Source organism: Penicillium oxalicum, chromosome VI, assembly GCF_001723175.1.
Source record: "Penicillium oxalicum strain HP7-1 chromosome VI, whole genome shotgun sequence".
Taxonomy (NCBI): domain Eukaryota; kingdom Fungi; phylum Ascomycota; class Eurotiomycetes; order Eurotiales; family Aspergillaceae; genus Penicillium; species Penicillium oxalicum.
This window is the reverse complement of record NC_064655.1, coordinates 3,184,987-3,209,872: the sequence shown is the minus strand read 5'-3', so window position 1 is coordinate 3,209,872 and position 24,886 is coordinate 3,184,987. Positions and strand designations below refer to the sequence as shown.

The window sequence follows — 24,886 nt, the reverse complement described above, 5'->3', positions numbered from 1 at the left end:
AAACGACCTTCTCAACAACAATCACCCATCATGTCTAAGGGTGGAATGTGGGCCAAGTCCATCGCAGGGTGAGCATCGCCTTTTATGAGATCGAACACCGCGCTTGATCGTATCTAACCCTCTTAATCAATGTCCAGTGGCATCCTATTCTGTATCGGCGGTCCTGCCCTTGTTCAATATATTCGTCCGACAGACGCAGAGCTCGTCAGTCGATACAATCCCGATCTTCAGAAGCGCAGTGCCGAGCAGGGTGACCGGAAGGCCCAAGAGTTCGATGATTACGTATCAAAGTTGAAGGAATGGTCAAAGTCGGACAAATCAAGTATGAGCTCTTGCGTGTTTTTCCCTTGACCTTATATGTATCTGTGACTAATGATCTATCTGTTCTTACCAGTCTGGTATGCGGCGCAAGAAGAGCAGGAGCGCGAAAAGGCGCAGCGTGCGGCAGAGCGTGCTCGGCAAAAGGAGGAATCGAGGATACAGCGGGAGGAGATGCGCAAAGAACTGTTGGGCGATAAATAGAGCCTTCAGCGCTATACTCCCTGCTATCTTGTTTCTCTCCCCTTTCTGTTCGCCATCTATTCCGATCACACCCAAGTTCTTTTCACGGGCGTTTGAAACTCATCGAAGCCAGGTAATGTGGCTTTTTTGACACGCACTTGTCGGTATGAGAATGGTATATGGTGGGCTTGCCAAAAAAAACCATGTACGATATCTTTTGTCTCTGGGTGGAAGGATTGAATAACCACCAACAACTGGCGCGGGTACCTGTGTCTTTACTGTTTTCGAGCGTCTCCTCTTCGCAATACGGATTTTGATAAATTTCATCTCCACGATCTCTCTACTCTGGCTCTTGGTGCTGCCATTTCTCCCGCAGCGCCTGCACATCCATTCCGCAGGCCTCGGCCTTTTTCACAATTGCCCGAGCCTTTTGAGCCACGGGCACATCGATCATCTTTCCATCTAACGTCCACGCACCCCGTCCTGCCTCCGCGGCCTTGTCATCTGCGATGACCACCCGCATCGCCCAGGTAGTTTCCTCGGGATCCGGGCCGAAGATCTCATTGACCGTCTTCACCTGCGACGGATGAATGCACTGCTTCCCATTGAATCCCAGTCGTCGACCATCTCGACACTCCTCCTCCAGAGCCGCTGGCGGCGACCCGTTGGCCCGGTCAGACTTGTAAGCCGTACAAACCAGATCAATCGTAGAGGGCAAATTAGCGGCCCGCGCCGCAGTCGCAATAGCCGACCGAGCAAACAGAAACTCGGTCAACGACGGAGTTCGCGTGATACTCAGATCCAGAGCAAAGTCTTCGGCCGCGAAAATCAGGCCCTGCAGAAGAGGCGAGGCGGCGCAGATCTCCGATAGATTGGTCAAAGACTTGGCTGATTCAATCAGGGCAAGAAGGGATATCGGGGGTCGGGCATCTGAAGCAGGGCGCTGTGCCAAAGTGTGGCTCACGACATCCGTAACAAATGTCAGGTCTGAGGCCGAATTGACCTTTGGAATGACAATCGTGGTAAGATTGGGCGATTGGAGCTTTGCGCGTCATTGCGTTTTCGAGTCAGCTCGTATCGATGCCATTTATTGGAATGGGGGAGTTTTTTTTCGATTCAAAGTTCTCTCAAGAAACGAGTAAGGAATAAACCAACCACTTCTGTTAGATCCGCCAGAGCCAATCCACTATCGACCGAGTTGATGCGCACGGCGCGCTCGCGAATCCTCTCTGGAGCGGGCTGGTCAATGGCTCTCCGCACGAGAGACCGCGCCTCTGCTTTCTTATGCGGCGTCACACTATCCTCCAGATCGTAAGTGAGGCAATCGGCCGCCAAGGAGCGAGACTTGTCAAGAAAGCGCTGCGAGGATCCTGGGACTGATTATCGCGAACACAGAGCTTTGTGAGTAATTGACCCTTAAGAATGCCGAGGCAGGCTCCGCATTGGTTCAAATGCGGGGAAAAGGCGATTTGGAGCGAGTCCTGGTTGAATCGTGTGGATTGGTAGTGCTCACCGTATAAGAGTGAGCGGCGTAGAGTGTTGCGCGCTGCCATGATGATTTTTCATATATGATGAATGTTGGGAGGAAATTTGGGCGACCCGTGTCAAAACAATTTGCTGACTACCCTAGCTAGGGGGGGGATTGGAAGGTCTGGTTGAGGATGAACTTGGTCCGAAGACCACTCGGCGTGTGGGGAGATTTGATGGCCGCGGTGCATCCCGCCGTGCGGGGCGGGAGCTGGTCGGCCACTTGTTTCAAGATTTTCTCAAGAAGTTAGTACTTAGTTGACGAGCCTGACATAAAACTAGACAGATTTCAAATCTCGTTTGATTGACAGCGGTCTACTTGGAAAGTTTTTCTATTATTGCTGAGATTTTCATTCTCCTAAAAGCGCAAACATCGCTCCGCGAATCCGGGGTGTGCTGTTTTCAAACTGCTAATTTCGCTGGCTACACAGGTTATACAACTTTGCGAGGGCGCGATCGAAGTTAGCAAAAGGGCTCTTCATTCGTTCAGTATAGATATGGCTTTTTATCACATGGCGGTCGACATCATTCGAGACGGTAAGCGCTCGACACATCGGGGACACCAGTGCCCTCGGTAATCTTCGCCTCCAAGATCTCGTCAACTGGAATTTCTTCCAATCGAGTCACGACATGATTGATCGTAGGCAAGGCATCCCAGCCAAGTGCATTAATCTCAATTTTGGCATTTTTCGTGCGACGGACCCGCGTAATCGTGGACGAGACGACCTTGGATTCCTGCGCGTGTGGGACGAAGACTGGATACTCTGCTTCAGCAGTACCCTTCTGGTCTCGACCGACCTTGGGAATATACCGATGGACCAAAATCCCTTCGTCATCTTCGCCACCGATAGTGCCCTTTGCAGCGGACTGGTGATCATCTTCCAGGTCCTCGAGCTCAAAGTGTCCCCAAACCGCTCCCTGCCAGCTTGTTTGCGAGCGGTACGAATTGTGACGCTCAAACACGTCGATAGCAGAGTAGAGTTTGGGCATGCCGAGCTCTTCGCGGCCGGAGATGATAGGGTCAGCAAGGTTCTCGAACAGTACCGGCATGTAGGTACCTCGGACAACCTCGCCATTCTCTTTCTTGTATTGTACGCCGTGGATATACAGCCCGATGTGGCGGTAACCACCTCCCCCTAACCAGTCCATCTTGTTCAGAGTGGTGATGGAGAAGCTGGCGCGGGCCACACTGCCCGGCCCCATAAAGCTGTAGCGGTCTGACGGCAAAAGGTTCTTGAGAAGTGTGCGGCTCGTCTTGAATTTGATGGAGGCGGTTTGGAAAGTGGATGACTGAGATTTCAAAGCACGATCATTCCCCATAAAGTCTTGTCGGGGACCCGGCATGGGTCCAAAAACTGTGGGTTGTCGCCAGTATGCGTTGGGCATCTGGGACCATTGATGCTCGCGAAGCATTTGCGTGGAATGATCAAACTCGTCGTGGCCGAAAATGTAAACCACCATCCCGAATGCTAAGGGAGAGGAACAATTAGCGTTATTTTCATGGCGATCACCCAGCGCAAAGAGCGAAGGGACCTCTTTATGGGTAAATGTTCACTGGGTCTGAAGCAAAACGTACACTTATCTGGCGGCAGGAATTGAACTGATTCGCGAGTCATTTCCTGAACGGTTGTAGCACGTGCGTAGCGTGCTTTTTCATAAAGCTTCAGCCTCTCTGGAACCTGGGCTTTTGTGATGTCTCCCGGCAACATCACCGACAGCGAAACCGCATCTTCAATGGCCATGGCACCACCCGAGCCACGGTATGGAAGGAATGGATGTACCGCGTCACCCAAGAGGGCCATGCGGTCTTTAACCCACGTAGGCACCGAAGCCATATCCAGAAGCGGCCAAAGCTTCAAACTCTCGGGATCGGCCTTTGCAAGCAATTTGCGCACTTGAGGGCTGAAATCCTTATAGACATCCAGCAGCGTTTCTTTGCTGATAGATTGGTTGTAAGAATCACCGCCCTCATTGATCGTAGTCAGGGAGTCGGGATGAATGCAAATGAAATTCAGCAATTCATTGTTTGCGCAGGGATAGATGACCACACGTCGGTCAGATGAGTCCCACATGTCAACGGCGCCATAATCCTGGGCAATACTTCGCGTCTCGGGGTCATCCAGAGCTTGTTGGCGTGAAATGAGGAAGCGGAAAGCATTCTTGCCAGAGCTGAAGGGCTTGATGTCAGGGCTGAGCTTCTGGCGAGTCAACGAGTGGACTCCATCGGCGCCAATTACAACGTCGCCCTCGATGATATCACCGTTTTCGAGGGTCACCGTCGCATTGTGCGGATCAACATCAACCACCTTACTAGACGTGTGAAGCACTGCGGGCTCACCCTTGCCCGGTCCTTGAGCAGCAGCCTTGAGACCCTCGTGGAAGTGGGCTCGATGAACGAGAAGCCAAGGCTGATGAGAAGTAAAAAGTCACCATGGGTCAGTGTCGCGCCCCTTTAATGGTCTTGGTCGCCTTCAACATGGCATAGCAGACTTACATTTCTCCACAAGGCTCCGTGCTGCTTGACTGGGGTAATATGGCTAATTTCTCCCGCAGGAGTGTATTCCCGCAACTGAGAACGGATGCAAATATGGATGTTAGCCCGCGAAGATTGCACGATTGAGAAAGGCCAGGCCCGAATTGCAACTTACCGTTTCGCACTCAACCGCGCCAAACTTGGTCACGTCGACCCCTAGCTTCAGAAGCACGCTGTTTGCATTTGATGACAAGTGGATGGCTGCTCCAATCTCATTTGCGAATCGCGACCGCTCAAAGAGCTACATGACAGCGAAGCGGTTAGAACGACTGCCATAAGAAAAGTGAAGTTGAATATCTCCCCAGGTCGGAATGACAATCTCGTGTGTTTACCTCGACACAGTGACCCTGTTGGCGCAGCCCGATTGCAGCGGTAAGACCTCCAATGCCGGCGCCGACAATCAAGATGCGAAGACCTCCGGGCGTCGCATTGCCGTCTGGATATATGATAGTCATGATGGCTGTGTTCTACTTCTGCGTTGCCAGTGCGCCCCGCAAGGCCACCCCACGCGTGCGCGAGGATTATTTATGGGCAAGCAGATAGATTTAGGGCTCTCCATGGTGAGTGGCCCTTCCCTTCTCGTCATATGAGGTCCCGTATCATTGATCGGGTCGGTCGGGACATGTTTGATCTCGATCATTGATATCGCTTCGGATGTCCATTTCGGCTCCACCTCGGAGAGGAGAGCGACTGGCAATCGCGAGCGGGGGAACAAATGTATATGAATTGTTCGCGCTGCAGACAATCGCATGGAAAGCAATACATTGAAGGTCGATTTTGTCATTAGTTTTTATTGCTTGGCAACGCTAGGCCATCATCTGTCAATATGCCCAACGAGATCAAAGACATTGCGACCTGCGATGAGACGTCTTTCCCATATGTCTTTGAACAGAATGTATCGATTCAGTTGAAGGATGGGTCGGGCGTGGTACGATGCAATGTTTATCGCCCCAAGGGCTCTGAAAAAGTTCCTGCCTTGGTGACCTACGGGCCATATGGTAAGGATATTCCCTACAAGGATTTCCACCCCAAAAGTTTCAGTGAGGTCAACCCAGAGCAAAAATCTGAGCACTCGGCTTGGGAGACTCCCGATCCAAAATACTGGACCAGCAAAGGGTATGCCGTCGTGCGAGCAGATGAGCGTGGGACCGGTCAGTCTATCGGCAAGCTCGACACCATGTCCCGAGGGACCAGTGAAGCCTTCTTTGATGTGGTCGAATGGGCCTCTGAGCAGCCCTGGTCATCCGGCAAGGTTGGTCTACTGGGAATCAGTTACTTCGCCGGAAGTCAATGGCGTGTCGCTGCTAGACAGCCCAAGGGTCTTGCGTGCATGATTCCTTGGGAGGGCATGTCAGACTACTACCGCGATCGCTGCCGCCATGGTGGCATTCTCTCCAACGCCTTTATCAAATTTTGGTGGAACCGCCAGGTGGTGAGCAACCAATACGGCCTCGGCGGCCGTGCTGCTCGCAACTGGGGACCCGACACCATTGAGGGAGACCTGTCGGAGGAGGAATTGGTGCAGAATCGCCAGGATCAGACAATCGATAACCGCGAGAACAAGTTCCGTGACGACCTGTACTACGCTTCAAAGGAATACAGCATGTCTGACATTCAAGTCCCACTGCTTTCTGTCGCCAATTGGGGCGGTATTCTGCTGCATCTGCGTGGCAACGTTGAAGGATGGACTCACGCTGGCTCCGAGCTCAAATATCTTCGATTCATCACCGGTCGTCACGACCTGCCATTCTACTACACCGAAGAAGTCGAGCTTCAACGCAGCTTCTTGGACGCCTTTTTGAAAGGAGAGGATCGCGAAGGGTGGTCCACAGGCAAGGCCCCCAAGGTGGACATGGTCCTGCGAAAGGGCAATCCCGGCTTCGACAATGCCGAGGCTGAGAAGGCTTTCCCTCGTCGCATCGAGCATGAGTGGCCCATCGCCCGAACTCAGTACACAAAGTACTACCTGACATCTCAGCAGGAACTGATCACATACGCTCCCATTGAGCGCCCATGTAAGATCACTTACCAGGCTCTGGGCACTATGGAGAGCCCACAAATGGTGCAGTTCGTCACTCCAGCCTTTGAGAAGGAGACGGAGATCACAGGACACATTGTTGCTCATTTGAACGTCTCTATGAGTGCCAGTCCCGGTTCTCCGACACCTCAAGATTTAGATCTTTTTGTCACACTCAGATACATCGCTCCCGACGGCAAGGAAGTGTATTACACCGGTACCGCGGGTGACCCCGTTCCGCTGTGCAAGGGCTGGCTGCGTGCGAGTATGCGCAAGGTTGACGAGCAGAATCCTCGTCACCGGCCTTGGCTGCCTCACCGTAACTACTACTCCACGGATGTGTTGCCCGTGGTACCAGGAGAGATCTATCCCGTTGATGTGGAAGTATGGCCGACGAATGTGGTAGTGGAGAAAGGAGGAAAGATCATCTTTGAGATTTCCAGCGGAGATACCCAAGGGAGCGGTATCTTCCAGCACAACTGTCCCGTCGACAGGTAAGCCTCCCAGAGACATCGACATCCGCGTGTCTTTTGGTTTTTCTGTCTCTTAGGTTTGCTGTGTCACTGACAAGATATAGGTCCATCGAACGCTTCCAGGGCCAGAATCACATCCACTTCGGACTTGGCGACAATTACGTGACTCTGCCCATCATCCCCTGAGCTAGGAAAGCAATCCAGCACAAACGACTATCATACGAATAGATGTACATAGAATCAATGGAAATAGTTCAGTCCTATTTCCAGAATTGGAATTACCCAAGATTTTCTCGACCTTGCAAACAATGTTCAACAATTTTAGTTATAACCTCGAGCTAGCGGTCCAAATGGGTCAGCTTGGCAGAACCAATCTCGCAAGGTTAGTACTGGGCTTTCTCGCTCCCAGACTTGAAGCAGTACATTTTTAGAACGTTTTGCGGTCATGCGATTCCAAAGTGAATTAGGCAACCAGTGGAATATTATTTAGCCATAGAAGACACTTTCTTATGCCCCAGATGGTCAATCCGCCCTGATTGTAAAAAGTTTCAGTATCCCTTAGCCATTTGAATTCATCGCTGCTTCTGAAAGTGGTGTCCGGCTTTTGGGGGGCTCTATCCCCGTCGCCATAATGGTGTTAGACAAGCTTCTGAGTGAATTTCTGTTCAAAGTTTTGCAGCCAATAAGCATTAAGGAGACTGGATTGGTCTCGACAGCCTTTCGCAAATTCTGCCTTCGATAAGGAGTCTTTTTGCTGACGATCCGAACGGTCTCAACGGTGCCGTGGATCCTGAAGCTATCCCCCCTGGTTGAACGAGTCCTCAGGGAGATTCAACCGATCATGAGTCACAAATTCCAACGTCAATTTCGCATGATTCTGAAGCTACGCCAGCCTGGCATGACGAATGCTAGCCTCGCTAGTTTTATGGCTCGAGACCCTGGTGGCGATTGAACCTATTCCCCACACTACAGACTGTGATGGTGTTTCAACTGATGATAAGATGTATTTTATCACTCAGCTACCAGATGCATCCCAAATGCAAGTCAAGCTTGACGCCTGCGACTGCTCCGAAGATTCTGCCAGGTATGCTGCGGGGATGCTTTGGAGGATCATGGCCGACAAGAGTAGCTTGGACGAGGATTCCAAAGCGTACTGAGGAGCGGTGATGGGCTGTGGAAATCGGCATCCGGACTTTTACACAGGGTATGATTTTTTGTTTCTGTTCCTAGACTTGGCAACTTGGAACCTCGATCGATCATGGCGTTTTATTGTATAAATATACCAATACCTCTTCTACAATGCGTTACTATAAGGACTGATCCGCTCTTATCCTGAGTTCTGAGGGGACTGAGGCTCCGGAAGGATTTTGTCAGTTTGCCCCGAGGACGAAAACCAACAAGAGAAAGTAACTCTGTAAAATTTGAAAAATAGGAAGCATGAAACTCTTCCCGTCACCAGATTCTAAAATCAACGCAAATGACTGTGCAACCGTAGAAAAGACCGATTCGGGTCAATGGTCCGGGACCTGTGATCCGAATCGTTTGAACAGCACTCTCCACACTTTCCAAAATGCAGTTACCCCACAGCACAGCCGATGTGGTCGAAAGGTGGTCCCGAGAGGTTCTCCGCACAAGATGCGAGGATATAGATCAAGGAGATGGGTACGGATGTAATCAATTCTACACTCCTCTCTTAAGCCCAGACAATTCTTCTTTTCAATTTAATTACCCAGAGAGACATTTATCACTCTGAACAACTCATAATAGTCATTCAATCAGAAATCAAGGCCCTTACCAACCTATCCAAACACCCAAATTATCCAAAATGGTGGAAACCAAAGCCCCCAAGAACATCCGCCAATTGAGCCGATTCATCACCACCCACAACGATGACGGCAAAGCGATCTTCTCCAACACCTTGCCCGAGGTCTTGCCTGTCCAAACAATTCCAGACGGAGCAGACTTTAGCCTAGCTTACACCACGAAGCGGTTCCCCGCCAAGCTTGACAATGACGCCGACATCGACGAGTACTCTTCTCACTTGACGAGTCCTCCCGGCCTGTCGATCTCCACCGGCACTGTTTGCCGTATTGTGGACATCCAGCCCGGGGCAACCAGCCCCATGCATCGCACCGTGTCACTGGACTATGGTGTGGTCCTTGAGGGGGAGATTGAGCTGGTTCTGGACTCGGGAGAGACGAGGCTTTTGAAGCGCGGCGACGTTGCCGTTCAGCGTGGAACCAACCACGCCTGGCGCAATGTGACACCGGATGTGCTGGACCCGGAGACGGGCAAGGCGATTCCTCAGTGGGGTCGTATGTTGTACGTTTTGACTCCGACGCTGCCGCTGGAGATTGGGGGGAAGAAGTTGAATGAGGAGTTGGACGGAATGGGAATTCCTTCTAGTTCGTAGAGAGGAGAACTGGAGCTGTGATGATTTTCCATTTATTTGAATGACATTGAGCTTCTTTCCATTTTCTGAATTTAAGCTTTATTTTATGAAGTGCAAGTGTGACTCTTCCTCCTCATGCGCATTTTATTCTTCGCAATGGTAGCAGAGGATGAACATTTTGCGCTGGAATGTATCACGTGTAGATAAATAATTGTTAAAATCGACTACGCGCACGCTATACTCCAATACCATTTCTCCATGACCGAGTAGACAGAATTAAATGGGGAGTTAATTACATATAAATTCTTTCATCTTCAACCGCGCATCCTGACGTAGAGCCATGTATAGTAGCCCACTGTTGAGAACGTTGCAATCAAAGAGATCAGGGTGATACTAACACCGGTCAGAATACCTTGCTCGAAGAATCCAATCTTGAACCCTGCGCGCTGCTTGGTAGGAGGTAGCGGCAACAGGGCGGCGCGCCATAGAGCATCAGAGCGGACGGTGGTCTTGGAATCGAGGATCGTGTCGACAGCATATGCCGTGGTTGATGGAACGACCAGTTGCGGTCGAGGCTTCTGGAATAGCGTGGTGGCGTAGCGTGTGTGCTTATTATAAGCAGTATTGCGAGGAATAGCAGGACCAACTGTGGGAGGTCAGTTTGAAACCATGCATCAGGGTTATTGCATCATTCCTGAGATGCTTCGAATGATCCGCTAGATTTAGCGACTTGGGCAAGGGGCAACTTACGAAGCATATTGCTGGGGACGTGATTTACCCATGAGATATCAGCGTCGATAAATTGGGTGAGATACTTGGCCGAAGCTGGAGCGGCAAAGGCGTAGACGGCAGCCAGTGTTTGATTGCTGATTGAGTCAGTGCTCTGTAACAAATCTGTAATCAAAGAGAACCTACAAGTTCATGTCGATGGCATCGTCCAAACTCGTGACCGGGTGGACGAGGAGTACCTTCTCGTCGATCTTCTTCTTCAGCAGAGGCGATGCACTAAATTTGATCAGCAAGACGCTATCTAATTATCCTAGATGACAGACGAGACCACTTACCGGTCTTGTACTTCTACCACTCCCCAAGTGCTCCCCGAGACCAAGATGCGAGCCGTTCTGTCCTTCTGAATAGCATCCAGGAGACCTTGTCGCCGGGTTGACGCTTGTGTTTGCCGAGCCTCTCCATTCTCACCCGCAAGATATTTCGATGCTTGTTGAATGACTGCCTCGACAAATGGTTTCATGGCAAATTCATTGACGAGTACAACATCCGGGCTGTACGGTGACTTGCCGCCCAGTGCGAAGCGCGCCGCCACCAGAGCTTGTGCCGCCTCGGCCACATTACCAGAACGATCAACAATTGCAACGCTTCGCGAGGTTGCCGGCGATATCAGCCCGCTGGGAGCATTGGAGCCGGTCTGGTCTACCAGCAAAGCCTTGCTCATGAAGGAAACGTCGGGTCGCTGGCTTGTAATCGTGAAGGTGTCATGATCGAGAGCTTCGGGGAGAATCTGGCGCAGGACCGCTGGCAGGGCCATGGTCGTTTGAGGCAGCTATTTCATCTTATGGTTTAGCATTCAAAGACATATCCACCCTCTCTGCTAGTCTCTTGGGGGTTGTTGGAATTCTTACCTCCAGAACGACACAATTGCCCGCCGCCACGGCGGCCGTCAGCGCCGAAATGACGGAGTAGAACAACGTGTGCGTGGACGGCACAATGTACACGATACCGGCACCTTGGACATTCTCTGCATTGTCCTTTCCCTGCGCAACGCGATACTCGATCTCCAGATCCTTGTGGATATCTAGGGAAGAATAATGGGTGCGGAGCTCCTGCATGGCCAGAACAACTTCCGCGCGAGTTTCTTCCTGCGTGTGTCCGGAGTCGGCTCGAATGGCATCCTGAATCTCCGCAATATGCTCAATGAGGGTTGATTGTAAACGGTGAAATTGCGCTTGACGGTACCGCGCATTCTGAGTGCGGCCGTCTACATGAGCGGCTGTGATGCGAGCGAGATCCATTCTGGGTACGAGAAACAAGATGCACCGGGGGAGCGCTCAAAAGAAGGTGAAATTGAGAAAATCTTTGCAAGACCAAAGAGAATCATACGCCTGTGAATTCGACCTCTACATGATGAACAATCCACTTATTTCTTGTGCTCGGAGCTCACCAGCAAGCTCCTCCTCTTCCGCTTCCTCCGCAGTCGTCCTCGATAGACTCGGGATGTGGGGGAAAATGCGGGCGCCCGCTGTGGTTCCTCCCCCCATTTGGCCGCATCTCAAACCACGCGGTTCTCCGCACGATTGGAGACGCTGTAGACCGTTCGGAGTCTGGTTATCTCCGGCCGAATATGAGAGTGCTCAGCTCACTCGGGGAGAAGACATCGACTCTCATCTACACTTTCTCCTGTCACTGTTTCCGCGTCATCATGTCTGCCACGACCACTACAACCGCTACGAGGGGCTCCCTGTCCGTCCTGGCCGACTATGAGGTTCACCACAGCGGATCTGAACAGGTCAATGCGCCTACTACACATCTGCGCATGTCGAACCAGCCTCGGAATGGCCGTCTCACTGGCGTCGGATGCCAGCGTACCGTCCGGTGAATCGACAGCTCGATCAAAACGATCGTCCTGCTGGCAATGGACATCCAGCCGAGTATGCCTTTATCCAGATCATGTTGCACGGCTGCTGGATTAATTCTGTGAGTTGAGAGCCCGTGAATTTTGTCCCTTGAATTCCATGCTGATTACATATGACTAGACAATGGCGAAGCTGTGGGGGGCGACGGGGGGGAAGATTAATGACAAGATCTTCTATTACGATATTGGTGGAGAGTTCTAATCCATTGAACTAAATGCCCAAACTTGGAGAGGGTGTGTCTGATGAGGTTTTTTGTTCTTGGGATTATTGGAAGATTCCTGCACTACTTTTTTTTTCTAGTCCTCTTTTGACCCGTCACTCTGCGATTATATCTATTCCCATCATTTCTTTTGTGACTCTTTCGGAATTCAAAGGCACTCACTACCTATTCTTGCTAATGAAGGTCAATTCTGACACCATGTAGACAACCCCAAAAAGAAAGTACAGGTATAAGTGCTGAATGGATTTTGACTTGCTGAAATGAAGTAGATATTGGGTGTTCCCGCCGCAGCACTTATCCGCCCTGGGTTTAGGTGGGTGGCACCAAAATGTATTAACCAGATCGATCTCGGCGAACCCCTCGAATGTGCCTCGATGCTTGAAAGCCGCTGCAGCCCGGCTCATTAAACGATTCTGTGCAAGAGCCCGCTCAATCGAGTAGAGCCTTTTGCGCAATAACCGAAAGAAATATGGACTCTAATCACAATTCTTCCCCCAAACACTTGAGCCACTTGATTATCGTGTGCTGCCATGCAATCTACCTCGGCGGCCCGACGCATGGAGCAGATGCGAACGAATGGTGAGTTTTTGAATGATTAACACCACCAGCCTTACCTTAAAAGCGGGTTAATACATTAAATTCGAGAAACTGACGCATTGTGATAGGCTGATTGAGCCCTTCCAGAGAGGAGAGACGCCGACTTTCGTCGCTCATGCCAAGGCTGGACTGCAGACTCTGGCGCAAGATCCCCAAGCACTACTCGTCTTCTCAGGGTGAGTGAGCAGATATACGACCTCCATGGGTGTTTTGAAAATATTCATTAAAAGCCATGAATTTTTTTTATCGGTAGTGGCCCCACGAAACAGCCCCGAACGGACCTGAGCGAAGGGCAATCATATCTTGTAGGACTAGCCCCCCTTCATGGACTCTTCAGATCTGGGGTGTTAACCCAAAGTGCAGAGTTTGGTCCGGGACAACAACTTGTTCGCCCAGGAGATCGGGTCGCCAAATCATGTCGAATCCAGGCTCGTGGTAGAATCTCACGCAACAGACTCCTATCAAAATGTTCTATTCTCCTTGATTCGATTTCACGATCACACAGGAATCTGGCCCTCTCAAGTCACGGTGGTCACCCACGAGTTCAAACGGGCTCGGTTTCAGGAACTTCATTTCCCAGCATTGGGACTGATACCCCACACCGAACAGGCCCCAGGAGAACATATGCAGAAGAGTAACCGCCTGCGGGTGGCGATCATCGGCATAAATCCACCAGAAGACGTCACTCCTTCCGACATGCTAACGCGAGGGGAGAGTCTCAAGGCTTTGGGCTTTGGCAAAAAGATCTGTACGGTGTTGGACCGGAGTTGGCCAGCAAACGGCGTGCTCGTGGATGGACAGCAACTAAAGCTCATAAGTTGTCATGCGCCGATCAACCTTTGGACCCTGTCGTGGCCCGACTACTTGCTTGGGATGGAGGAGCCGAAAACGAATATTTCCCGCAAATGAAAGGATTACCATGGTACTGATTGCGCCCTTTTTGAATTGCAATGGCTTCAAAAAATAAACTACCCCTGGGGTTGTTGATTTATGTGTTTTCACAAGTACCCAGCCGAAAGTAGAACAAAGGCTATCCTAGCCTCCCCAAACGCCTATGCAAAGCTGAATCCCTCATATCGGGTCATAAAAAATCAAATGCTGCCCGCTGCCACGACCGATAGAACAGCTTAATCCGCCAACCGATAACTGACGAGTGTGCCGACTCGATGGTTATTGGTGCTGAAACTTCGCAGTTGGACCTTTTCTGCATTCTTGATCTCTTTTGCATCGCTGTCACCCCATTCGACTGGGACGTCGGAGTCGGCGTCCGCATAGACGAGCACGTTGAAAGTGCAGTCACCGTCGAGGACTGGAAGGAATGTGACAGAGGCAGTGATTTGTCGGAAGATCGACTGGATTTCCTCCTGAATCTCCTTTTCGGTTTTCTCAACTGGCTCGGAGGCCTCCGCACTGTTTTCACTACTTACATGATCAGCAGCCAACTCTCTGCGAAGAAGTAATAACCAAAAGATTGCAGAAAATTCCACTCACCCGGGAGTTGCATTCTCCTTGTCCCCGGCCTTTCGAGAACTCTGGGTTCGAGAGCCTTTGCCAAAGATTTCCACGTCGAACTGCCAGCGTTCGACATGCTCTCCGGTCTCTTTGTCGGTGATGACAATAACCAATTTCGAGATTTTGCCCCCCGCCATCCATTTGTTCAACTGAGACATGATCTTCTTGATATACGCCTTGACTTGATCATCGGCCGAGACTGTTGTCATGTTAGGGAGGCGAGCGAGAAACGTCTTAAGCGCAACGAATTGGCATTCAAGGAGTTGGGAGTAGCAGTCGTACCGAGCATGTTGAGTCCATATTTCTTAACACTGGATCCAGAATTAGAGATGTGCAGTCATTTTAAGCCGTCATTGCATTGAAACTTACGTTGTGAAGTCCTCTGGAGGATAGACACCGCGCTGGAATCTTTTGAGAAGCGATCAGGATTTGAGCCCGATCTGCGTGCAAAGCTATACTCACAGAATCGAGTTGATAGAGTATTCAAACTACCAATTGTCAGCATCCAAGCCTTGACCTTATGCATGCGACAGAAGCAAAATTGGCAAACAGTCAACGTACGAATTCAGATACCAGCTTGGCCGATCCTATAATACCGATGAGCATTGTGAGTCCTGATCCAGGTTTGATGATAAAAACTAACCTCTGATGGATAGCTTATGAACCTTAGATTTGTCTTTGGTGTCCGGCATTTTGCAAGCTTCTCCGATCGATATGAGCTGAAGAGATTTGAAGCGGAGCAGAAATGCTACCAGAGATCGTTTGTTTACTCCCCAAAAGGTTGATACGGCAATCATTTATCACCACCGCCCGGCAATACTTTTTTTCTCCGCAAATCACCACCGAATCGTTGTGATCTATCCTGCCTGCAAACAACGGATCATTGAATTGATTACATTTGGCGTGAGAAGACAGGGCAGCTCCTCTCTTCTTCCATGCTACCGCTTAATTCCTGATGCAAGGATGCTGGCAATTTGCTCGCTGGCTGCGCAGGGTGTCATGCAGTCAGACTGCGAGCCTTTCCTCTCGCGGCGGCTTTGGCCTGCCTAGAAGCACGCGATTTTTCTCGACTTCCGCGGCGTGGAACGCTAGAGCAAAACCCTCTTCCAGCTCCCCAGATACCGATCTTGAAAAGCGGATCGCTGCGATCCCCCTCGAACGGTACCGCAACTTCTGTATTGTTGCCCACGTGGATCATGGAAAAAGTACACTTTCCGACCGATTGCTGGAACTTACGGGCACCATCAAACCCGGCATGAATAAACAGGTGCTTGACAAGCTGGATGTGGAGCGTGAGCGTGGAATCACGGTTAAGGCACAGACGTGCACTATGATATACAACCACCAAGGCGAGGACTACTTATTGCATCTGGTTGATACCCCGGGCCATGTGGATTTCCGCGCGGAGGTGTCGCGCAGTTATGCCAGCTGCGGCGGTGCCTTGCTTCTCGTCGATGCTAGTCAAGGTGTCCAGGCTCAGACGGTTGCCAATTTCTACCTGGCTTTTGCGCAGGGACTCGAGTTGATTCCGGTCATCAACAAGGTGGACTTGCCGTCAGCTGACCCGGAGCGGGCTCTGGAGCAGATGAAGAACTCATTTGAGCTGGATACCGAGAATGCTGTGCAGGTATCTGCAAAGACGGGTCTCAATGTCGAAGCAGTTTTGCCCAAGGTGATTGAGAAAGTGCCAGCGTAAGTGAGGGGTAATCACCCGTAGTGCGTTTCTACTGATGCTAATCTTCTCATTTAGTCCGGTCGGTGATAGCAAAAAGCCCCTTCGAATGCTCCTCGTGGACTCCTGGTACGACTCATACAGAGGTGTCATTTTGCTGGTACGAATTTTCGACGTTGAAGTTCGTCCGGGTCAGCAATTGGTCTCTCTCGTCACGGGTCTGAAATACTATGTCGGTGAAGTTGGTATCATGTACCCTCTCGAGACACCTCAGACTGTGCTTCGAGCGGGTCAAGTGGGCTATATCTACTTCAATCCTGGTATGAAGCGTAGTCAGGAGGCTAAGATTGGCGACACATATACTCGGGTTGGGGGTGAGAAGCAGGTCGAGCTGTTGCCCGGCTTTGAGGAGCCCAAATCGATGGTCTTCGTGGCGGTCTATCCCATGAATGCGGACCACTTTGAACATCTGGAAGACAGCATCAACCAGCTGATTCTCAATGATCGCAGTATCACCATGCAAAAGGAGTCATCGGAGGCGCTGGGTGCGGGCTTTCGCATGGGCTTCTTGGGCACTCTTCATTGTTCTGTTTTCGAGGATCGTCTCCGCCAGGAACACGGCGCCAGCATCATTATCACTCCCCCCTCGGTCCCCGTCAAAGTGGTGTGGAAGGATGGCACCGAAGATATTATCACCAACCCTGCTAAATTCCCCGACGACGATAGCGTTCGTTTGAAGGTTGCCGAAGTACAGGAGCCATACGTTCTGGCCACCATCACGTTCCCGGACGAGTATCTCGGCAAAGTGATCGAACTCTGCGAAGCCAACCGGGGCGAGCAACAGAGCATTGAGTACTTCACTTCTAGCCAAGTGATTCTCAAATATGAACTGCCATTGGCTCACCTGGTGGATGACTTTTTCGGTAAACTGAAAGGCAACACGAAGGGCTATGCTAGTCTGGACTATGAGGAGTCCGCCTGGCGTGCGGGCAATATTGCCAAGCTGCAGCTTTTGGTCAACAAAGTCCCCGTTGACGCCGTTGCTCGAATTATGCATATGAGTCAGGTGCAATACCAGGGTCGACAGTGGGTCACCAAGTTCAAGCAGCACGTGGACCGACAACTCTTTGAGATTGTGATTCAAGCCGCTGTAGGCAAGAAGATCGTGGCCCGTGAGACCATCAAGCCTTATCGCAAGGACGTGTTGGCCAAATTACATGCCAGTGATGTGAGTCGTCGACGCAAACTTTTGGAGAAGCAAAAGGAGGGCCGCAAGAGGCTTCGTGCGGTTGGAAATGTTGTGATCGAGCACAAGGCTTTCCAGGCTTTCTTGGCCAAGTGATTCTGTACCATACCATGTATTTTGTGTTTTTTTTCCCTCGTCCAATATACCCCAAATGTCAGCTCAGCTCTTTTCTTCCTTCATTTTCTCGTTTTGCAATGGTTCACGCTACTTCTTCAACGTTCCAGGTCGGTTAGATTGGAGGCTTAAGGCTAGAAGAAACGGGCGCCAAGAGGGGTTCCCGAACACGAGATCAACTCACTACTCGTATGTACTATCTAGGTCACCTCAAGACTAATCTTTGAGACATCCACACTGGTCCACGTGGAATTTTCAATTCGTCAGAAATAACGACTTTGGTATTGCTCCCAGACTTCCTACAGCTTGGCCCAGAGCCGGGCAGGAGATTTCTCAGGGCGACCATATTGGCCTCTTGCTCCCAAATTGACCACAATCCCTTCCCCAAAGGCCGCCTCCTGACAATCCTCCTCATCCACCCCGTTGACATGCTGCACCACAACAAAGTCCACCCGCCGCGGGCCCAACACCACCATCGGCGCATGCCACGTACCAACCCCATATGTCACCGCCTGACCCCCACGCGCAATGAAAGCCCTCACATTCTTCAAGTCGGGCGGGTCACGAATCGTGATCATCTCTCCAGCTGCATTCTTAGCGGTTGCAACTTCGCCCTTAAGCGTTGGCGCAACGATAACCAAGAAAATTGGCTCCTCCTCTCCATCTCCCACCTTTGCATGGCTCGACAGGTCCGTCGGAATAAACGTCTGGTTGGTAAAAGGATGGCGTTCCAGAATTCGGACGTCAAAGACCTCGTTGTCTGGTTTTTGGCTGGCGCTGATAGTGCGCAGCTTGCGAGGGAAGCAGCAGAACATGGTCATTCGTGCGGAGGCTGATTTCCCGCTGGGGCAGCCATTGGCGTAGTCATCTGTCAGGGGAGAGATGGGACTATATTTGAGAGCAGAGTTTTGGTTGGCTAGCACTGGCGTTGGGATGTGTGGCGGTAGTGAGGATGCCTGTGGCGGGATATTGATTTCTCGTGGCAGAGGCGAGGTGATGGCGGTTCCGAATGGCGCGAAGCTCACGCGAGTGAGGGGCTCGGGTGTGATGGTGACGGTGGGATTGGAGGTGAGAATGGGTGCCATTGTGGGATATGGTCGGTCTTCAAAGCCCTGTGATGTGAGTCCAAGGCGGATGTTCTTTTGGTATTCGAGGGGAAGACGAGGTTGTCAAGTTTTCTTCTGGTCTCCTGAGACTGAGAGCTTACAGATTGTGGAGAGCTCTCGCGCAGTCGCCGTCATCCGCGGGGGAACAAGCCGGCCCTGTCGGCGAGCGCCGAGGCTCGCCGACGATAAGATAAGCTCTTTGGCCTCGACGGTCGAGGCCGAGAAGAAATCAGCCATGACAGTGTCATTGGGAAAGAGTGTTCACGTTGAAGGTAGAAGCACCACAGACTGGATATGATACAATTCATCAAACAGGCAGCTTATTTCTTGATCATTCTTTGGCCGGTCGGTTTATAACAATCGTGTCTAAGATTGTTTGCGCACCCGCCTTGACTAGCTTGGCTGCCAGTTGCTGGCCCAGCAATTCGGCTTCTTCCGCGGTACTCAATCGCGCCTCAACATGCTCGCGGACGCTTTCCGAACCATCCAGGCTGACAACGATACTGCGCATATGCAGCGTATCAGACTCAACCCACTCCGTCTCTACGCCGACGGGGACACTACAACCGCCTTCCAACGTTCTGAGGAGGGACCGCTCAGCTAGACAGGCCAACGTTGATTGATGGTCAGCCAGTTGATTGAGCAGTTCGTGCATCTTGGTATCACCTCTCCGAATCTCAAGGCCCAGAGCTCCCTGGCCCACGGCGTGATACATGCCCCCAGTGCTGGACTGCAGATACTCATTGATTCGGTGGCCCAGGTTCACACGTTGCAGACCGGCAGCGGACATGATCATGCACGTGTACTCGCTCTCAGGATCGTCCACCTTGGCCAGTCGGGTTTCCACATTACCGCGAAGGTTGGCAAACTTCAAGCTAGGGTAGATTCGTTGCAGCTGAGCGGAGCGACGAACGGACGATGTGCCTACAACGGCGCCGTCGGGCAGAGTACTCAAGCTGGTGTAAGGCAGACCTGCCTTGACGATCAGGGCATCACGAGGGTCATCTCGAGTCGGAATAGAGGCAAGTTCGCAGGTCTCGGGTAAGGCCGTGGGCATATCTAATTGAACCTCAGCCGTCCATGTCAGCGGCGCTTGTAAATCATGATATCACAAGTCTTGAACACCACGATGGTTGATGCGTACCCTTGAGGCAATGTACGACGAGATCCAGCTCGCCCGAGACCAGCTTCTCTTCCAGCTCAAAAGTCCAGAGATTTTTCACCCCCATTTCGTACAAAGCCGTGGTCTTGTCCCGGTCGCCGAGCGGCCGCAATGTGACGATTTCAAAGGATCGACCCGGTACTAGTTTTTGAAGCTTGTCTCGGATTCCCTCCGCCTGCACCACGGCCAGATTGGAGCGCCGGGTTCCGATACGAAGAGGCGCATCGCTCGGCGTTGGTACTGCCGCCATCTTCTCCGCCAGGCGTGGTCTTTTTCCGGATTGAAGCGAAAAAGGAGAGGAGATTAGTGTCGTTGCTCACGTCGTTGAGAATCAGTCATTTCCACCCGCCTGCAAAGCGCACACGGTAGTATCGTGGTCTTTCATTTCTCCGAAAGTCGTCTGATTTCCCTCCCCAGCTACCCCGCGCTAGGCGATAGTGTCTTCTCTTAGTGTCGGGAACACCCTTAGCGCACTTGAGTCGATCAAAAGCTCGTAGCTAGAAGCTCGACTAACCTCGCCGATTCAGTCGTTTGCAGCACAAACTAGTGGCTGAATGATACAAGATAGTGGCAAGTTTTAAGCTCAATAAGGATCGTGTCATTGATTAAGCTTTAGAATGCCCGTGTGGATCAAGTGAAATGGGTGTGGTGACAGGCTGTCCTTCAAACCCCCCTCCTCCTGGTTGAACGAAAAATGTAGGGAAGAAAAGGTCCGGAGAAACCATTTGACGCACCGGAATCTTTATGACAAGCTTTTGGCGTGAAAGTAAAGAGGTGACGAGATACCCGATCTCGTGATGTGAAACTTCCGAATCTCATGGTCGGCTGCCCACGTCCACACGTGCGGGTGGTACGTGCCGATCCTTTTGGAAGGCTCCCGAAGAAACGACTAGACTTGTCGACGGCGAAAAGGGGGGTGGGCCAGGCTTGCAAGCTCCAAGACCCTCTCTCCGGCGCATTTTGAGCGACGTCAGTCTCGCGCCTGGTCATTAGTCTTGGGCCTTGTCCTGCAGCGCGGCACGCCCATACCTGGTCTGCACCGGGCTTCAGGGGCGGGCAGATGATTCAAGTGATCGAGGCGTCGCATCGCTAGGAGCATTCGTTGCTGGCTCGACTTACTCTTCCTTTCTTACATAGTCTTCGTGTTGCACAGCGCGGTGACTGGAAAATTCTTCGGCGGGATGGCTCCAGTCAACTTGCCTAATGAAGTGTTTCTCCTGATCGCACATCAACTGCCTGATCAGGCCAGTCTCTCCAAGTTAATGCAGACAGACTGGACCAGATATCAACTTCTGTGGGACTATCTCTACGATCGAGTGCCTGGGAATGAAAAGAACCGCGTTCTCGTCTGGGCGGCAGAACGTGGCCATGAAAAAGTCGTGCGCGCCATGCTGCAGCGCGGCGGCGAATACTATTCTCTAAAACGCTCGCGCCTTGACCACGGCCTGGTGGAGCCAGGACCAAGGTTGTGGCTCGATAGCGCCATTGCCGGTGCTGCGGGTAATGGCCATGCGAGTATACTGCGACTCTTGCTCAAACGACAATCCGGTGCATTGCAGATGCCGTTTCCTAAGCGTGACGCGCCACTCGCGAGAGCTGCCGCTCATGGCCATGCTGAAGCAGTCAGCATCCTCCTGGAGGACAGCGCCGAGATTCAATCAAAGCTCACAACGGAGCAAGCTGTCAGGGAGAGTCGTGAGGATTCTCTGATTTTCAGCTTTGCGTTGAACGAAGCGCTTCGGCGGGGTGACGAAGAGATCGCGAACCTCCTACTTGCGGACGATCGCATCGATCTGGACTCGGAGAGTCTCTGCGCGGCCGCGTCGGGCGGGAAAGAGCGACTCGTGGATCTGTGCTTGCGCCAGGGGCCCGCGTGGCGTCCCGGCACGGGCTTTGAATCGCCGCTCGGGGCAGCCGCACGCAGAGGCCACCAGAACGCATTTCTGAAGATCGCGGGATTGAAAGACGTCGACTTGAATATGAGAGATGAGCCAGGCAGGACCCCGCTTGCCGTTGCTGCAGAGCACGGGCAAAATGGAATTGCCGAAATCCTCTTGGGCTCTCCGGGCGTGGATGTAGACCCCCGGGATAAATCCGGCCAAACGCCCCTTCATCATGCTGCCAGAAGGGGCAATACTGTGCTGGTTCGAAAGCTCCTGGAAACCGGCGCGGTGGATGTGGACAATCGAAGGTCGGACATTTATATCCCCTTGATCTCCGCGGCCAGCTTTGGACAAGTCGAGGTCGTGAAGCAGCTGCTGGAGGCGGGGGCGGATCCTGATCGTCCAAATGACCGGGGGCGCACACCCTTAGCCACCGCAGCACTCTCGGGGGCTGATCAAGTCGTGGAGGTCTTGCTGGCAACAGGACGAGTGAATCCGGACTCTCGGGATAGTGCCCACATGACTCCCTTGATGCATGCAGCAGGCTCCGGCAGATTCTTGAGTAAACCTGACAACTTTGTGCGAACAAGAGCATTTGAAGTAGAGACTGAGAAGGTGATCATTCCACTGCTGAAAGGCGAACAGCCACCCGCCTTGAATCTGCAGGGACTCTTTCCCAAACCCGACATTGACCGGGACATCTCCACTCGTGGCGCGCTTTCCGTGATGAAGCAGCTTCTGTCTCTGGACCAGGTTGACCCCAATGCAAGAGATAGGCAAGGGCGGACTGCACTGTCGTACGCCGCTGAAATGCACGAAGTGGACGCCATTCGGGTGCTGATGGAGGACGGGCGCGTGGACGTGGATTGCGCCGACAACGATGGTTGGACACCCATGACCTGGATGCAGAAGAAAGTCAAGTCTGGCCTGTGGAGCCAGGATTGGGAGGCATACCTCGGGATCTAAGAGTCTGCTTGCTCTCGGACTTGATTTGCCCGCGTGGAAGCACTCATTTCGTGTGACACACACACGCTCACATTCTCTCCCTCTCTCTCTCACGCACACAAAATCTTCCCCCCCCCTCCTCCATCAGTATTCGTGTGTGTGTGCGTGTCGGGTCAAGACGACCCTCGGCATTCATATGGCGCATCTGTCACGGTTGGGCTTTCATCTAAAAGCAAATCATATTTCTTCGGGTCGAAGGGGCAATTGAAGCCAGAATTGGCCCATGAGTTAAACATCCTCTCCTGTTTCGTGTGTGATTCTTCAGAGACTGTAGCATTCTTGGTGACTGTACTCCAAACTTGGCATCGGGTGGATCCTCCGCTGGCCTCCAAACCTGGGGTGAGCTCCAGCAAACCAAACAAACACACGCCCCGCTCAGAGCCGCCGAGGTTCGTTTGGCCGAGGTTCCCCGGCTGTTGGACCTGACAGCTCAAAGTTACCTCTCCTCTTCATCGTCGTCGCAATATATATGATGCGAAGGGGGAAAGAGCGGTATATCTTAGACCATTGCGCTCTGATATAGTCAGCCCCATCACTTCTTGTCATTATTTCCCTTCTTTTTCTGCAATCATGGCGGGTGAAGTGCGCCAACCTATAGACGTGCCCTCATTGGAGCGCTACCTCGACCAAAATGTCCCCACGGTCAAGACACCCTTAGAGGTGAAGCAGGTGAGAGCGACCGATGGATGGGGCTTGACGGCTGTTGGAGGTCATTAACAATTGAATGCTGAACCATCTTCTTTGAATAGTTCGGTTTTGGTCAATCGAACCCCACGTACCAGCTCACCACTGCCGATGGACGCAAACTGGTGCTCCGCAAGAAACCTCCTGGCAAAATCCTCTCCAAGACCGCGCACCGAGTCGACCGGGAATATCAGATCATCCAGGCGCTCGGAAGCACCGATGTCCCCGTCCCCGAGGCGCTCTGTCTCTGCGAGGACAGCAGCGTCATTGGTACACCATTCTACATCATGGAGTTCTTGGACGGTCGACACTTTGTCGACCCGGCAATGCCTGGCGTCAGTCCCGCAGAGCGTACAGCACTGTAGGAGTCCCAACTATTTCAAATCACCAGCGTTTCTACATGACCCTTCTTGCTTACTTCAACCTCACCAGATGGAAATCCGCCGTGGAAACATTAGCCAAATTCCACTCCGTCAACCCTCAGTCCGTGGGTCTCGAAAAGTTTGGCAAATCGTCTGGGTTCTACGATCGTCAAATCGCCACCTTCACCGCTGTATCACAAGCTCAGTCCGAGGTTCTTGATAAGGACACCAAAGAGCCCGTCGGCGAACTGCCCCATTTCAAGGACATGGTGCACTTTTTTGCTCAAAAGGCCACCCAACCCCGCGATCGCGGCACCCTCGTGCACGGCGACTATAAAATCGACAATATGATCTTCCACAAGACCGAGCCCCGAGTGATTGGCATTCTGGACTGGGAAATGGCCACGATCGGCCACCCCTTGTCCGACTTTTGCAATCTGACCAGTCCGTATATCATGGATGGCGCCGAGCATTCCAAGGAAGAGTTCCAGCCGGGTCGGATTCCCGGGTTACCTTTGCGTGAGGACTGCATTCGGTGGTACGCCGCGGTATCTGGATACAACCCGGCCGACGATATGCTATGGGGGGATGCCTTTTTCGCGTTCCGGGGATCGGTGATCATGCAAGGCATCGCGGCGCGGTATGCCGCCCGTCAGGCGAGTAGTGCTCGGGCGGCAGAGTATGGCAGTCGGGCGAAACCATTTGCGCTGGAGGCATGGGGGCGAGTGAAGCAGGTGCAAGACTTGTCGCGGCAAAGGGGCAAGTTGTAAGATTCTGACGGAGGCCCCGGGTGATTATCGAGATTCGATTGATGCTCCGTGTGCATAGTGAGCCCTGCAATTAATGTAAACTTCTCATCAACATTATCGCTCGTTGTCTGCATCAGGTAGCGCAGTGTGACTACTGAAGACGGGTGACTTTGACAAGCTCATGAAATGACGATGACTTCTCGGGTCAAGTGATACATTTTCAGAATTCGGGTCGCATACACAAATTATACTTGACACCAGACTGATCACCTGGAGCCAAGGATACAGACTCCTTTTTTTTCCCTTCTTTTTTTTTGGGAGGAAATCCCAAAGACAGCTAAAGCGCTGGTCTTTAATTACTGCAAGTTCGACATTCAACCCCGGCAGGGATTCAGACCATCCTTTACGCCGGTTGCACCCAGTTCGACTGGCAGATGCAGAGTGGAACATCCTCCTAGTCTACTTGCCGTGGGCTCTTCTTGG

At 52.0% G+C, this 24,886-nt stretch overlaps 14 protein-coding genes across 14 annotated transcripts; 8 read left to right on the top strand and 6 right to left on the bottom strand.

Annotated features, from left to right (window-relative positions):
- Positions 1 to 30: 30 nt before the first annotated feature.
- On the top strand, positions 31 to 522 carry POX_f08336 (Assembly factor cbp4; the record flags this gene model as incomplete). The annotated part of the gene is made up of 3 exons (XM_050117112.1): positions 31 to 68; positions 138 to 322; positions 395 to 522. The coding sequence occupies 3 exons, from the start codon at positions 31 to 33 to the stop codon at positions 520 to 522; spliced, it is 351 nt and encodes a 116-aa protein (XP_049967251.1).
- A 319-nt stretch (positions 523 to 841) lies between these two features.
- On the bottom strand, positions 842 to 2,054 carry POX_f08335 (uncharacterized protein; the record flags this gene model as incomplete). Its single annotated transcript, XM_050117111.1, has 3 exons — positions 842 to 1,543; positions 1,657 to 1,877; positions 2,015 to 2,054. The coding sequence occupies 3 exons, from the start codon at positions 2,052 to 2,054 to the stop codon at positions 842 to 844; spliced, it is 963 nt and encodes a 320-aa protein (XP_049967250.1).
- A 499-nt stretch (positions 2,055 to 2,553) lies between these two features.
- On the bottom strand, positions 2,554 to 5,016 carry POX_f08334 (uncharacterized protein; the record flags this gene model as incomplete). Its single annotated transcript, XM_050117110.1, has 5 exons — positions 2,554 to 3,497; positions 3,605 to 4,436; positions 4,523 to 4,597; positions 4,677 to 4,802; positions 4,894 to 5,016. The coding sequence occupies 5 exons, from the start codon at positions 5,014 to 5,016 to the stop codon at positions 2,554 to 2,556; spliced, it is 2,100 nt and encodes a 699-aa protein (XP_049967249.1).
- Positions 5,017 to 5,387: 371 nt separating this feature from the next.
- On the top strand, positions 5,388 to 7,237 carry POX_f08333 (uncharacterized protein; the record flags this gene model as incomplete). The annotated part of the gene is made up of 2 exons (XM_050117109.1): positions 5,388 to 7,072; positions 7,156 to 7,237. 2 exons carry the CDS (start codon positions 5,388 to 5,390, stop codon positions 7,235 to 7,237), a joined length of 1,767 nt encoding a protein of 588 aa, XP_049967248.1.
- Positions 7,238 to 8,876: 1,639 nt separating this feature from the next.
- POX_f08332 (uncharacterized protein) lies at positions 8,877 to 9,464 on the top strand (the record flags this gene model as incomplete). The annotated part of the gene is made up of 1 exon (XM_050117108.1): positions 8,877 to 9,464. The coding sequence occupies one exon, from the start codon at positions 8,877 to 8,879 to the stop codon at positions 9,462 to 9,464; it is 588 nt and encodes a 195-aa protein (XP_049967247.1).
- Positions 9,465 to 9,757: 293 nt separating this feature from the next.
- POX_f08331 (uncharacterized protein) lies at positions 9,758 to 11,470 on the bottom strand (the record flags this gene model as incomplete). The annotated part of the gene is made up of 5 exons (XM_050117107.1): positions 9,758 to 10,089; positions 10,194 to 10,309; positions 10,359 to 10,448; positions 10,508 to 11,001; positions 11,081 to 11,470. 5 exons carry the CDS (start codon positions 11,468 to 11,470, stop codon positions 9,758 to 9,760), a joined length of 1,422 nt encoding a protein of 473 aa, XP_049967246.1.
- Positions 11,471 to 11,877: 407 nt separating this feature from the next.
- POX_f08330 (uncharacterized protein) lies at positions 11,878 to 12,292 on the top strand (the record flags this gene model as incomplete). The annotated part of the gene is made up of 3 exons (XM_050117106.1): positions 11,878 to 12,040; positions 12,103 to 12,152; positions 12,212 to 12,292. The coding sequence occupies 3 exons, from the start codon at positions 11,878 to 11,880 to the stop codon at positions 12,290 to 12,292; spliced, it is 294 nt and encodes a 97-aa protein (XP_049967245.1).
- A 488-nt stretch (positions 12,293 to 12,780) lies between these two features.
- Positions 12,781 to 13,817, top strand: POX_f08329 (uncharacterized protein; the record flags this gene model as incomplete). The annotated part of the gene is made up of 4 exons (XM_050117105.1): positions 12,781 to 12,890; positions 12,977 to 13,084; positions 13,162 to 13,213; positions 13,272 to 13,817. The coding sequence occupies 4 exons, from the start codon at positions 12,781 to 12,783 to the stop codon at positions 13,815 to 13,817; spliced, it is 816 nt and encodes a 271-aa protein (XP_049967244.1).
- Positions 13,818 to 14,035: 218 nt separating this feature from the next.
- POX_f08328 (Mitotic spindle checkpoint component mad2) lies at positions 14,036 to 15,112 on the bottom strand (the record flags this gene model as incomplete). Its single annotated transcript, XM_050117104.1, has 7 exons — positions 14,036 to 14,327; positions 14,400 to 14,619; positions 14,703 to 14,731; positions 14,790 to 14,828; positions 14,883 to 14,908; positions 14,982 to 15,007; positions 15,064 to 15,112. 7 exons carry the CDS (start codon positions 15,110 to 15,112, stop codon positions 14,036 to 14,038), a joined length of 681 nt encoding a protein of 226 aa, XP_049967243.1.
- A 263-nt stretch (positions 15,113 to 15,375) lies between these two features.
- POX_f08327 (Translation factor guf1) lies at positions 15,376 to 17,434 on the top strand (the record flags this gene model as incomplete). The annotated part of the gene is made up of 2 exons (XM_050117103.1): positions 15,376 to 16,112; positions 16,171 to 17,434. 2 exons carry the CDS (start codon positions 15,376 to 15,378, stop codon positions 17,432 to 17,434), a joined length of 2,001 nt encoding a protein of 666 aa, XP_049967242.1.
- A 317-nt stretch (positions 17,435 to 17,751) lies between these two features.
- Positions 17,752 to 18,537, bottom strand: POX_f08326 (uncharacterized protein; the record flags this gene model as incomplete). Its single annotated transcript, XM_050117102.1, has 1 exon — positions 17,752 to 18,537. One exon carries the CDS (start codon positions 18,535 to 18,537, stop codon positions 17,752 to 17,754), a length of 786 nt encoding a protein of 261 aa, XP_049967241.1.
- A 352-nt stretch (positions 18,538 to 18,889) lies between these two features.
- Positions 18,890 to 19,970, bottom strand: POX_f08325 (Porphobilinogen deaminase; the record flags this gene model as incomplete). The annotated part of the gene is made up of 2 exons (XM_050117101.1): positions 18,890 to 19,617; positions 19,703 to 19,970. 2 exons carry the CDS (start codon positions 19,968 to 19,970, stop codon positions 18,890 to 18,892), a joined length of 996 nt encoding a protein of 331 aa, XP_049967240.1.
- A 931-nt stretch (positions 19,971 to 20,901) lies between these two features.
- On the top strand, positions 20,902 to 22,569 carry POX_f08324 (uncharacterized protein; the record flags this gene model as incomplete). The annotated part of the gene is made up of 1 exon (XM_050117100.1): positions 20,902 to 22,569. The coding sequence occupies one exon, from the start codon at positions 20,902 to 20,904 to the stop codon at positions 22,567 to 22,569; it is 1,668 nt and encodes a 555-aa protein (XP_049967239.1).
- Positions 22,570 to 23,178: 609 nt separating this feature from the next.
- POX_f08323 (uncharacterized protein) lies at positions 23,179 to 24,424 on the top strand (the record flags this gene model as incomplete). The annotated part of the gene is made up of 3 exons (XM_050117099.1): positions 23,179 to 23,277; positions 23,358 to 23,653; positions 23,725 to 24,424. The coding sequence occupies 3 exons, from the start codon at positions 23,179 to 23,181 to the stop codon at positions 24,422 to 24,424; spliced, it is 1,095 nt and encodes a 364-aa protein (XP_049967238.1).
- Positions 24,425 to 24,886: the final 462 nt, after the last annotated feature.